The sequence below is a fragment of the Physeter macrocephalus genome, chromosome 20 (genome assembly GCF_002837175.3).
Source record: "Physeter macrocephalus isolate SW-GA chromosome 20, ASM283717v5, whole genome shotgun sequence".
Lineage (NCBI taxonomy): Eukaryota > Metazoa > Chordata > Mammalia > Artiodactyla > Physeteridae > Physeter > Physeter macrocephalus.
In genome coordinates, this window is record NC_041233.1 from 67260852 (window position 1) to 67274216 (window position 13365).

The window sequence follows — 13365 nt, forward strand, 5'->3', positions numbered from 1 at the left end:
ATTTTCATTTGTTTCTAGGTATTTTTTGATTTCCTCTTTGATTTCTTCAGTGATCTCTTGGTTATTTAGTAGCGTATTGTTCAGCCTCCATGTGTTTGTATTTTTTACAGATTTTTTCCTGTGATTGATATGTAGTCTCATAGCATTGTGTTCGGCAAAGATACTTGATATGATTTCATTTTTATTAAATTTACCAAGGCTTGATTTATGACCCAAGATATGATCTATCCTGGAGAATGTTCCATGAGCACTTGAGAAAAGAGTTTATTCTGTTGTTTTTGGATGCAATGTCCTATAAATATCAATTAAGTCCATCTTGTTTAATGTATCATTTAAAGCTTGTGTTTCCTTATTTATTTTCATTTTGGATGATCTGTCCATTGGTGAAAGTGGGGTGTTAAAGTCCCTACTGTGATTGTGTTACTGTTGATTTCCCCTTTTATGGCTGTTAGTATTTGCCTTATATATTGAGTTTCTCCTATGTTGGGTGCATAAATATTTACAATTGTTTTATCTTCTTCTTCTTGAATTGATCCCTTGATCATTATGTAGTGTCCTTATTTGTCTCTTATAATAGTCTTAATTTTAAAGTCTATTTTGTCTGATATGAGAAATGCTACTCCAGCTTTCTTTTGATTGCCATTTGCATGGAATATCTTTTTCAATCCCCTCACTTTCAGTCTGTATGTGTCCCTAGGTCTGAAGTGGGTCCCTTGTAGACAGCATATATATGGGTCTTGTTTTTGTATCCATTCAGCCACTCTATGTCTTTTGGTTGGAGCATTTAATCCATTTACATTTAAGGCAGTTATTGATATGTATGTTCCTTTTACCATTTTCTTAATTGTTTTGGGTTTGTTATTGTAGGTCTTTTCCTTCTCTTGTGTTTCCTGCTTAGAGAAGTTCCTTTTGCATTTGTTGTAGAGCTGGTTTGGTGGTGCTGAATTCTCTTAGCTTTTGCTTCTTTGTAAAGGTTTTAATTTCGCCGTCAAATCTGAATGAGATCTTCGTTAGGTAGAGTAATCTTGGTTGTAGATTTTTCCTTTTCATCACTTTAAGTATGTCCTGCCACTCCCTTCTGGCTTGCAGAGTTTCTGCTGAAAAATCAGCTGATAACCTTATGGGAACTCCCTTGTATGTTATTTGTTGCTTTTCTCTTGCTGCTTTTAATATTTTTTCTTTGTATTTAATTTTTGATAGTTTGATTAATATGTGTCTTTGCGTGTTTCTCCTTGGATTTATCCTGTATGGGACTCTCTGCACTTCCTGGACTTGATTGACTATTTCCTTTCCCATACTAGGGACGTTTTCAACTGTAATCTCTTCCAATATTTTCTCAGCCCCTTTATTTTCCTCTTCTTCTTCTGGGACCCCTGTAATTTGAATGTTGGTGCATTTAATGTTGTCCCAGAGGTCTCCAAGACCGTCCTTAATTCTTTTCATTCTTTTTTCTTTATTCTGGTCTGCGGTAGTTATTTCCACTATTTTATCTTCTGGGTCACTTATCCATTCTTCTGCCTCAGTTATTCTGCTACTGATTCCTTCCAGAGAATTTTTAATTTCTTTTATTGTGTTGTTCTTCATTGTTTGTTTGCTCTTTAGTTCTTCTAGATCCTTGTTAAACATTTCTTGTATTTTCTCCATTCTATTTCCAAGCTTTTGGATCATCTATACTATCATTACTCTGAATTCTTTTTCAGGTAGACTGCATATTTCCTTTTTATTTGTTTGGTCTGGTGGGTTTTTACCTTGCTCCTTCATCTGCTGTGTATTTCTCTGTCTTCTCATTTTGCTTAACTTACTATGTTTGGGGTCTCCTATTTGCAGTCTGCAGGTTCATACTTCCCGTTGTTTTTGGTGTCTGCTCTCAGTGGGTAAGGTTGGTTCAGAGGATTGTGTAGGCTTCCTGGTGGAGGGGACTGGTGCCTGTGTTCTGGTGGATGAGGCTGGATCTTGTCTTTCTGGTGGGCAGGACTGCATCCGGTGGTTGTTTTGGGGTGTCTGTGACCTTATTATGATTTTAGGCAGCCTCTCTGCTAATGGCTGGGGTTGTGTTCCTATCTTGCTAGTTGTTTGGCATAGGGTGTCCAGCACTGGAGCTTGCTGGTCGTTGAGTGGAGCTGGGTCTTAGCGTTGAGATACAGATCTCTGCGAGAGCTTTCGCCATTCGATATTACATGGGGCCGGGAGGTCTCTGGTGGACCAATGTCCTGAAGAGGCTCTGGCCTGACACCCAGCTGGAGCACCAAGACCCTTAGCAGTCCCAATCTTCTCGAATCTTGAACACAAAGTTCAGAGCAACATTGGGATTCAGATAATCTGCTCAGGCCACTCCTTCCACACAGGTTCCAAGAGAGCCTTCTCCAAGCCCCTGAGGATGGAGGTTTCTTCCAGGTCTGAAATGCTTTAGTCTTTCTTCCTCACAGCTTATTTGAATTACACCTCTTCTTACAGACCTAATCCCAATTTCTCCAGGAAGTCTTATCTGATTTCTCCAGGCTAGAGCAAATATCCTCCTTGTCTGCTAGTGTTGGAGGGTCTCCTGCAGAGGCAAGGGGTGGCTGTGGCTCACCACGGGGACAAGGACACTCTAAAATTGCTATATTATATTGATTAAAGGAATTTAATGTCATGGTAATACCTAATAGTATGACAAATTTGAATATTGCAATTGTTATGCAAAGAAAGAAAAATGCAACTCTAGTTGTTTCATACTTCTCCATTATTGGTGTCATCTTCCATTTTTATGATGCCTTTACTGGGAACCACATATCTTATCCAATTTTACCTTAAGGATAAATTGTATGGAGTTAATAATAAAAAGCTAACGTCAATCTGAGAGGAGGTAATATACTAGGAATGTACTATCCTGGAAAGAATTTTCAGTTTGTATAGGTGTCAGAAATATAATTTATGTTATTGTATTTAAGCAATTCTTATTATTTGGATTTTTCTATCATGAAAGGAATATACAGTCCTTTTTTTTGATGTGCCATGAAATATGAACTCTAATGTAACATTTATCCTTTAACTGCTAAATCATCTCTATTAGCTTGGGAGTTCGTGAGTGGAAGGGCTTGATCTTGGTTACTGGCCATGTCCCCAACATCTACCCCTGGTGCAGAGCAGGGCCTCAGTGATTATTCATTGAGTGCATTGATTTTTGGGTACTATACAATTATGTGCATTTGTGTGGTACCCTATAGTTTTCAAAACATTTTTAGTTAGGTTATCTCATTTGACTATAACAACAATTTTGTGAGAAAGTTAGGACAGATATTTTCTTCCAATGAATAAAATTGCAGTTCAAGTGGATTATGGAAGACCTAGGTTAGGAGGGTGTCGGGGTCATAATAATCTGTTGTTTTTTTTATATTGATCATGAGCATTCTATAAATTCTGCGCCTGTTGTCCTTTTGGTACCTCTGAAGTTTTTTTTTTCATTTGCACTCAAAGTCATCTTTCCTAACTCACATTTTCTTGTCCATAGAACAAATTGGCCAGGAGATGTTGGAAAACCTCAGTCATGACAGAGAAAAGATACAGAGAGCACGTGAAAGAGTAAGTAGAAGTGCTGCAATCTTTTCACAAATTCAGTAAATGAAAAGACAAAATAATGAATAAGTAAAAGGTCTTGGGCATGTGCATAGACAGTAACAATTACATTGGTGTAAGCGTGTGTAAAAATGGCTAGGGTGAAAGAGGGATATAGAGTGGGGGTGAGGGGAGTGTGGGATGGAGAAGGAATAGCTGACTCTTTAAGCCTCCATCCCAGAATGCCCCCTGGTAGATATTTTATTTAGCGCTATATCTAAGGAGAAGATCACTGAGGAAGATTTTTTGGTATGTCAGGTCTTTCAGAGCAAAAGCTAAAATATTTATCTCATCTTCCCTCATTTCATTTTGCTTCCATTTATATCTCTAGGACTGTGTGCATTCATAGGGTGGAAATATTAATTAATTACCAGAAATAAATTAAATTTTGTCAGCCTGTGAGACATTTGCTTTTATATCCTGTTCAAGTATCCAATTTAAAACTCCTGGGGTTATCTAGTATATGTAATTTTCTAAATCTAAGAATTTTTGGAGATAATGTAGGTGTCAAAAATGTATTTTAAAGTATTTAAGCATTTTTTTATGAATTGGATTTTCCATCATGAAAGAAAATTATTGTTTGCCAGTGCACTTTAAAAATAATCTAATTCCATGAAGTTTCATTTTGTTCTGTTTTAATGCTGCTTTTCTCCTCCTAGCTTCGGGAAACAGATGCTAACTTGGGGAAAAGCTCCAGGGTTCTGACAGGGATGTTGAGAAGGTAAGAGCCAGGTAGGGACTTATCTTCCCCTCTCTCTCTTACTTTTTTTTAAGTATATTTTTCATCTCGTTGCAATTGGGCATGTTCCAGGCATGCAAGCTTCTGCTCTTAGTACCCTGTGTCAAGAACCTTTTGAAATGACAGAGCACTGATATTAACTCTTGTTTGGACAGGGACACACACTGAGTAACTTAGATTAGAGAGAAGGTTTGAGCTCGGGGGGTTACCTCAAGCTATGGAAAAAATTAGGGTTAGACATGAAGTATTTTTTCATAGCCTGAGGAAGGCCCCATGGCAGGAGCAGAGTGATTTTATTTTCTATTTTGATAGCCTCCTTGCTGTAGAGGGAATGATGGGCTGCAGTATCAGGAGCACACTTGGTATTAGCTTTGCCCTCTGTTGCTTTGTTTTCATTTCTTTTTTAAGAGAGTCTAGGGAAACATTCTGACTTTATGTATACTTTTAAAAGATTTTTTTAATTTAAAGAATATCTGAATAATGTGAAGTCACATGTGCGAGCAAACAAATGTTAATGTTTTAGATGTGAAACTAACCTTTGATGGATGGAAGATATTTGGGAGAGTATGTGAAAGTAAATGAATGCATGTAGGTAACATTCTATGTTCTGTAATTTTGGAGGGGAGTGAGAAATGTTTTCATTGTTCCGAAAATTGGCGTCATTTTTGACTTAGGTATATTCAGCATGGAATTATTGCATTCAGAATCTGCCAAATAAGACTATCATCTAGCATAACCTTCAGTTTGGAACTGTGGATAGAAATATGAATGAGCAATGTTGAGAATTGCCTCTAGAATAGCTTAATTGGAATTTTAAAAAGAGAATCTTGTTTATCATTGATGCTATAGTGACAGCTGTTTGAAAATAAGTAAAGTCCTCTCTGATCATGTATCCATGTATAATAATTTGCTAAAAGTATGTTTGCTGTGTTAGAGACTGATTGCATAAGAATCAATCAAAGGTATGGTCACTTAGTCTTCTATAGGCCAATGTAGCAATGTGATTTCTCTATCAGGCTAATCAGGAGCAAGGTTAAGTTCCTGGGACACTTCCAACCCACGCTGACACAACTCCACATGCCCCTCCTTTTCCTACACCCACAGTCCCCAATTCAAAACCATAAACCACCAAATTCTCTGATTGGGGTAATATGTAAACGACCTAGAAAAATTCAAAATCCACAGAGAAGTGGCGATTGAAAGGAATGCTTCAGTGCCTATAAACAATAAAAAAGAAAAAAAGGGGAAAATTCTCTATTGCTTCCCTGGGAGGGCCCCTGCAACGTGAGCTGTAACAAATATTCTGCATATGTCTCCATTTTGTCAAATCTCATTAAAGAGTCCTCCCGCTTTATGTCAGCTGAGCTGTCCAGAAATCATTCATCATTTTTAGTGTAAAAAAAAAATCATGTGGTTATTTAAATAATATCATATTAATGTTAAAGTTCAGCTGTCATTTAATGGTATGGCTTAATCAGATGTAGCATTTAGGAAAAATAGTTTATCCAGGCTCTATGTGGCTTTCAGGTTGGCAGATTCAAATAAGGATTTATGGGTTTCTAAACCAACGTATTTCTGTACACATTTCTGCTTGATGTACCTCACCCTTTTGTGCAGGACACTGCAGACAGTTATTTCAACAAATAACGCATCTCCTCATATTGTGTTTGAATAAATTTGCAAGTCATTTAGAGAAGGTGAAGCACAAACCACTTCTGTAACCTTTGACTGGGCTTTCTTTAGAAAAACCATACTAACAGGGTTGTTTCGTAAGCCTACAGAAGAAAATTACTCTGCTGAAATCTTCCTGGGGTTCTCTTTGTAGGCAAACTCAGTCAATCACTGACTCATCTCCTTTTGGGCTCTGTCTAGAGTATGAACAGGAAATTAAAATCCCCAGATGGACATCACCTTGCTGTGTCTGAGCCAAGGAAACTCTTAAGTCCACCTGTGCACGTTGATAACTGTGTTTTTCACTAAGCACAACTGGGATCTTGGTATCAGCCAAGGTATCCAGGTACCTTTAATCAATGCTATAACCTGAGTCTTCGGGAACCAAATGTAGATGGTGGTTTCAGTTTAGTTACTAATTACTATCCCACATGATATACAGTTTATTTTGGACTTGGGAAAAGGCAAAAATATTTTACCAACTTCTTCACTTCATTATTTTTTTATTATTCCCTGGAAAAACAGTCTCTAGAAAGTGGAAGCAGGGTTTATGTTTCTAATAGGAAGTCTTCTATTTACTGCTCTGATTTTGCTTCCTGTTACATCCCTCCCATTCACATGGCACTCACTTCCAGCACTGGTGGGGTTTTATTTCAGAAAGAGAGGTCACGTTATCTTACCAAATTACACAGCTATATCATGTGTCAACAGGTGCTTCTGATTTAAGAAAAGTTACCATATTGAACAGTGTGCTCATCTGTATAAATGTATAAATGCATACAAGAAATGAATGTCCTCTTTGTTCAGGGTAGGTGCTTACCTGCATATAACATAAGCTTATTTATTTTCATATGATAAATTCTTTATGACCGAAGATAGTTAAGTATTCTACAGTATACCAAACCAAGGAATTATTTTATTTAAAAGAAAGACTGCTGATGATTTTTAATTTTTTAAACTTAGGTTGTTTTTAAATTTGTAAAATGAACAGGAATGGGGCTTCCCTGGTGGCGCAGTGGTTGAGAATCCGCCTGCCTATGCAGGGGACATGGGTTCGTGCCCTGGTCCGGGAAGATCCCACATGCCACGGAGCGGCTGGGCCCGTGAGCCATGGCCGCTGAGCCTGTGCGTCCGGAGCCTGTGCTCCGCGACGGGAGAGGCCACAACAGTGAGAGGCCCGCGTACCACAAAAAAAAAAAAAATGAACAGAAATGGTCCCTCATTTGAGTCATTTTGCTAATATTGATTAGTCTATTGTGAAGACAGGTGAAACCAGTGTTCCATCAGTGCCAAAGTTTGTACATAATCCACCCGATTTTCTGTCAGAGTGACCAAATGTAGATTGGAAAATAAAAATAAGTAAGTGGCAGCCACTACCATTTGTGCTTTTTAATCTTTTATTAACTTCAAATGGGGTAAAATTAAAAAAATACATTTCCTTCCTTCCCTCCTTCCTTCCTTCCAACCTTCCTCCCTTCCTTCCTTCTTTCTTTACTTCCTTCCTTCCTTTCTTCCTTCCTTCCTTCCTTCTTTTCTTTTTTTCTCCTTATTCACTTTCTCAGTAAATATTTCATGCCTGAATACAAGGACTTGGGGCTCCTCAAATGAAATCAGTTTGGATCCTTGCCTTCAGAGTACTTCAGTCTAGTAGAGAATATGTGCATATAAAGTGGCATAGGAATTCATAAAATTATCTAATTTTCAAGGAAACAATGGAAGATTCTGCAAGTCCAATTAATCCTTACTGATCATTAAAAAGGGTGCCAGGAAAACAAAGAACCAATAGAAAATATGATTTCAGTAGCTATACAACCAATAAGTTTGAAAAAAATCGAGAAATAGAAGATGACTTACGGAATCATAAGTTTTGAAAGAAGCTCAACTATGCAGAGAATATTGAGACATATCTAGTGAGAGAGCAACTGATTCAACCTAAATAAATGTTCTTCATGTAACTGTACTATATCACCAAAAGAAAGAAAACAAAGGAAAAAAAAACAGTCCATTCAAAATTATATTAGTAAAACTTGACATCAGAATGCAGATATAGCTGATTTCCTGAAAAGTAATTTTTCTTCTGTCTTGACATAAGATGAAGAGCTACCTGGGGACAAACTGTTCATATCCTGACTCTGTAGACAGAGTTTTAAATAAAGTGGTATTCAGATAATAATGAAAATTGTCAGGAAACAGATGACCACTCATGTGATGACAGGGCTCAATAAAAAGGATTTTTCGTTGACTTCCACAAAATTAGACTGTCATTAATTGGTTGGCTTTAAAGTGCCTCAGGTAGCACTGAGAGGCTTCAGTGTTGCTCTCCATATATATTTGCCTGGACGTGCATGTTGGTGTGTATATTTTTTCCTATACATTTGACTGGGAGGTCTTATTAGATCAAACAGTACCAGCAAGAAGTGAAAATGAAAACAGAAGTTTTCAAGATTTTCAGTCAGCAAACAAAGGACATCATGATTCTATTTTCTTTTTGCCTCTGAAGAGTGAATAATTTATCAGTAATTGTATGTTTGTTTCTAAAAGTATCTAAAGGATTCCTTAGCAATGTAACAGAGTTATAATTTGAAATCTCTGTTGACATAAATTTGGAGGACATGTTACAAGTTTATGTTGGCCCATTGACCACATGTATATGCTGGCAAAAGGCTTATGAAAGGAAATGACATATTGTAACATTTTTTAAAACACCTTTTCTGTATGATTATCTTAATATCAAACAATTTTCTCTCTCATGCACACTACCAATATTTGCTACTAGTATTAGTATTTACACACACATGCACACACACACACACAATACAGAATAGCAGAATTACACACACAATAGCAGAATGTTTCCTTGAAAAAGTGAATTCTGTTTATCCTTCCATCATGTATGTAGTAACTTTCTTAAATAGGAAGCTGTTGAGAGGTGTTTTGTAACTAGTCTATAATATAAACAAAACAGATGAGAGTAAATGAAGTTGATGCAGCTACCACTATTTATACATTTTTTAATTGCAATATAATTGATTTATTATATTAGTTTCAGGTGTACTACATAGTGATTCAATATTTTTATACATTACAGAATAGTTACCGCAAATATAGTTACCATCTGTCCCCATACATAATTATTATAATATTATTGACTATATTCTCCATGCTGTATATTGTATCCACATGACTTATTTATTTTATAACTGGAATAACTTAATCCCCTTACTATTTAATACATGTATTTTTGTTAGAGCTACTTCTGAGCCCATCTGGGGAATAACTGCCACCTATCATTGTTATCACATTTTACATTTTAAACATGGTTTTGTTGCTTTGGTAGGAAGACAGGTAAAAACATCTGGAAAACTTAAATGTACTGTCAGAATGATTCCTAAGGGTAAATATATCAGAAATACCAATGCAATTTCTATAAGCAATAGATATGTAATTTTTTTATTAAACAAACTTATTCTTAAAGAAATATGCTATGACTTTTTTTTTTTTTTTTTTTTTTTTTTGCGGTACGCGGGCCTCTCACTGTCGTGGCCTGTCCTGTTGTGGAGCACAGGCTCCGGATGCGCAGGCTCAGCGGCCATGGCTCACGGGCCCAGCCGCTCCGCGGCATGTGGGATCTTCCCAATCTGGGGCACGAACCCGTGTCCCTGCATCAGCAGGCGGACTCTCAACCACTGTGCCACCAGGGAAGCCCAAATGACTTTTAATCTTCTTTAAAAATTCCCCCGCCTCCCCCATTTTGCCCAGGAAACATTTTGTTATATTTTAATTTTTCTTATTATGATGTCTGAAAATTCAGCAGTAGAGAGTTTTCAAGACTTGTGAGAAAAATATCCTTGAGAATTTACTCTCAATTTTTATGCACTGCAAAGTGTCTTACATTTATATTTTTCACTTTTTTTCTGGTTTTTGCTTTTCTCTCTTTATGTCATTTCTCTTTCTTGGCCTGTTTTTACTAGCTGTGAACATGGGTGGGCCCTGACTTGAAATTAGTACAGCAAAATCTTAACCTCTAAGATATTCTTCAGTTTTTAATCAAGTGCTTATTCTTTTTTTTTTTTTTTTTTTTTTTTTTCCCCCGGTGCGCGGGCCTCTCACTGTTGTGGCCTCTCCCGTTGCGGAGCACAGGCTCCAGACGCGCAGGCCCAGCGGCCATGGCTCACGGGCCCAGCCGCTCCGCGGCATGTGGGATCCTCCCAGACCGGGGCGCGAACCCGGTTCCCCTGCATCGGCAGGCGGACGCGCAACCACTGCGCCACCAGGGAAGCCCTCAAGTGCTTATTCTTTCAGAACAAAATGATTGTTTGTTGCAGATTCTTTACACTTAACAGATTTAGGTTCTAAGCTTAGAATAATGCTACAAAGAGAAAATTATTTCTTAAAAACCTTGGTCCTCATTGTGTGAGTAAATTTATTACCATACACTTGACTCATTGCTTTCATCCTGTGACCCCTTCAAGGCTGACATGGGTGATGTTTTTACCAAAGGAAAGAACGACTTTGGATTTCTTTATATATGTTTCTTTTTAATAACATTCTTGTAGCTTTAAACGTAGAATTTTGGCATTGTGTTAGACATTCGAATACAGCATCTAAAGTTATCTGTCAATGATAACTCTACCAGCCTTAGGTGTGTGTCTGACCCTAACCATACTTTACACACATCAGATCTAATCCTTAAGAGCCCTGTGAAGGAAGCATCGTATCCCCATTTTACAGGTGAGAATAACAATGCTTAGTGAAGTAAACTATCCATAGTCATATACATAGAAATGTACAGAATTAGACTATGAACTTAGCTGTCAGGTTTTTTTTTTATTTATTATTTTTTTTTAATTTTTTAATTTTATTTTTTTATATGGCAGGTTCTTATTAGTCATCCATTTTATACACATCAGTGTATACATGTCAATCCCAATCTCCCAATTCATCCCACCACCCCCACCCCCACCCCCCTGCTTTTCTCCCTTGGTGTCCATATGTTCATTCTCTACATCTGTGTCTCAATTTCTGCCCTGCAAACCGGTTCATTTGTACCATTTTCTAGATTCCACATGTAAGTGATATAATATGATATTTGTCCTTCTCTGCCTGACTTACTTCACTCAGTACGACAAGCTCTAGGTCCATCCATGTTGCTGCAAAAGGCGTTGTTTTGTTTTTTTGGTCCCACTTTTAAACATGAATTTCTCCTTCAGGCAAATTCATTATATTTAATTTTGTGTCAGCTTAGATTCTCGCTATCAAATTGAGCCTGTCCTCTTCTGCTATTCACACAGGTTACAGGGAGGGGGAAGTTTTTTCTTTTCATTGTGCTTGGCTAATGCAGCTCTTAGCTTTCCAAGGAAGGAGTGCCATGAAAATTTATTTTAGCCCAGAGCTTGAGTAAGATTTACCTTCAATTAGCCAGCAGTATATGTTGACCTATTCAAAATAAAGTCATAATTCAGGTTACATTAAGTTAAAAACATATTTAAATACATATTTGGGTTATTAAAGATAATTGAATATATCCAGGGCTCCATGCATAAGTATCACTGTCATATTTTCTTAAAGGACAAATGTAGAGAAAGAAAGAAGATTTTTTTCTTCCCGAGGGATTATGCCTACAGTCTACAGCAATGATTCCCAACTGGGGGACAAAGTGGAGGGTGTCAAGGCTATCAGGATTACATGGTAGGGGGGTTCATTACATATGCACAGATACTCCTCCCCCAGGATTTGGATCTTTCCACAGGGAAATGTGTGCCCCTTCCTTCAGTAGAGAATTATTGCCATGTGCATTGCTGAGGGGAGTGGGTTGTATCTACTGGCCGTATTGGGGCAGAAAGAAGTTCTCTAATAGTGTAATTCAATGCACGTTTGTTTATTTTTGTTTTTATTTCCATTACTCTAGGAGGTGGGTCAAAAAAGATCTTGCTGTGATTTATGTCAAAGAGTGTCCTTCCTATGTTTTCCTCTAAGAGTTTTATAGTATCCAGTCTTACATGAAGGTCTTTAATCCATTTTGAATTTATTTTTGTGTATGGTGTTAAGGAGTGTTCTAATTTCATTCTTTTACATGTAGCTGTCCAGTTTTCCCAGCACCACATATTGAAGAGACTGTCTTTTCTCCACTGTATATTCTTGCCTCCTTTGTCATAGATCAGTTAACCATAGGTGCATGGGTTTATCTCTGGGCTTTCTATCCTGTTCCATTGATCTATATTTCTGTTTTTGTGCCAGTACCATATTGTCTTGATTACTGTAGCTTTGTAATATAGTCTGAAGTCAGGGAGTCTGATTCCTCCAGCTCCGTTTTTTTCCCTCAAGACCACTTTGTCTATTCGGGGTCTTTTGTGTCTCCATACAAACTTTAAGACATTTTGTTCTAATTCCGTAAAAAAATGCCATTGGTAATTTGATAGGGATTGCATTGAATCTGTAGATTGCTTTGGGTAGTATAGTCATTTTCACAATATTGATTCTTCCAATCCAAAAACATGGTATATCTCTCCATCTGTTGGTATCATCTTTAATTTCTTTCATCAGTGTCTTATAGTTTTCTGCATACAGGTCTTTTGTCTCCCTAGGTAGGTTTATTCCTAGGTATTTTATTCTTTTTGTTGAAATGGTAAATGGGAGTGTTTCCTTAATTTCTCTTTCAGATTTTTCATCATTAGTGTATAGGAATGCAAAAGATTTCTGTGCATTAATTTTGTATCCTGCAACTTTACCAAATTCATTGATTAGCTCTAGTAGTTTTCTGATTAGCTCTAGCCAGTTTTACTTCTTCTTTTCCAATTTGTATTCCTTTTATTTCTTTTTCTTCTCTGATTGCTGTGGCTAGGACTTCCAAAAGTATGTTTAATAATAGTGGTGAGAGTGGACATCCTTGTCTTGTTCCTGATCTTAGAGGAAATGCTTTCAGTTTTTCACCACTGAGTATGATGTTTGCTGTGGCTTTGTCATATATGGCCTTTATTATGTTGAGGTAGGTTCCCTCTATGCCCACTTTCTGGAGAGTTTTTATCATAAATGGCCTTTATTATGTTGAGGTAGGTTCCCTCTATGCCCACTTTCTGGAGAGTTTTTATCATAAATGAATGTTGAATTTTGTTAAAGGCTTTTTCTGCATCTACTGAGACTATCATATGGTTTTTCTTCTTCAATTTGTTAATATGGTGTATCACATTGATTGATTTGTGTATATTGAAGAATCCTTGCATCCCTGGGATGAATCCCACCTGATCATGGTGTATGATCCTTTTAATGTCTTGTTGGATTCTGTTTGCTAGTATTTTGTTGAGGATTTTTGCATCTCTATTCATCAGTGATATTGGTCTGTAATTTTCTTTTTTTTTGTAGTA

The 13365-nt window shown here is 37.1% G+C and overlaps 1 protein-coding gene across 15 annotated transcripts in view; it reads left to right on the forward strand.

Moving 5' to 3' along the window:
• VTI1A (vesicle transport through interaction with t-SNAREs 1A) overlaps positions 1-13365 on the forward strand; it is a 374999-nt gene that overhangs the window by 206038 nt on the left and 155596 nt on the right. For 12 of the 15 annotated variants that reach the window (XR_003677511.2, XR_003677510.2, XR_003677512.2 and 9 more), the window contains 2 exons: positions 3491-3561; positions 4254-4315. Coding sequence is in view for 10 of the 15 variants with exons in the window: in XM_024121377.3 (XP_023977145.1) it covers positions 3491-3561; positions 4254-4315 (133 nt within the window). In the remaining 5 variants the exon portion in view is untranslated. Of the gene's footprint in view, positions 1-3490; positions 3562-4253; positions 4327-13365 lie in introns of all 15 variants that reach the window. The other 3 variants (XM_028481269.2, XM_028481268.2, XM_055080971.1) reach the window with 1 other exon arrangement.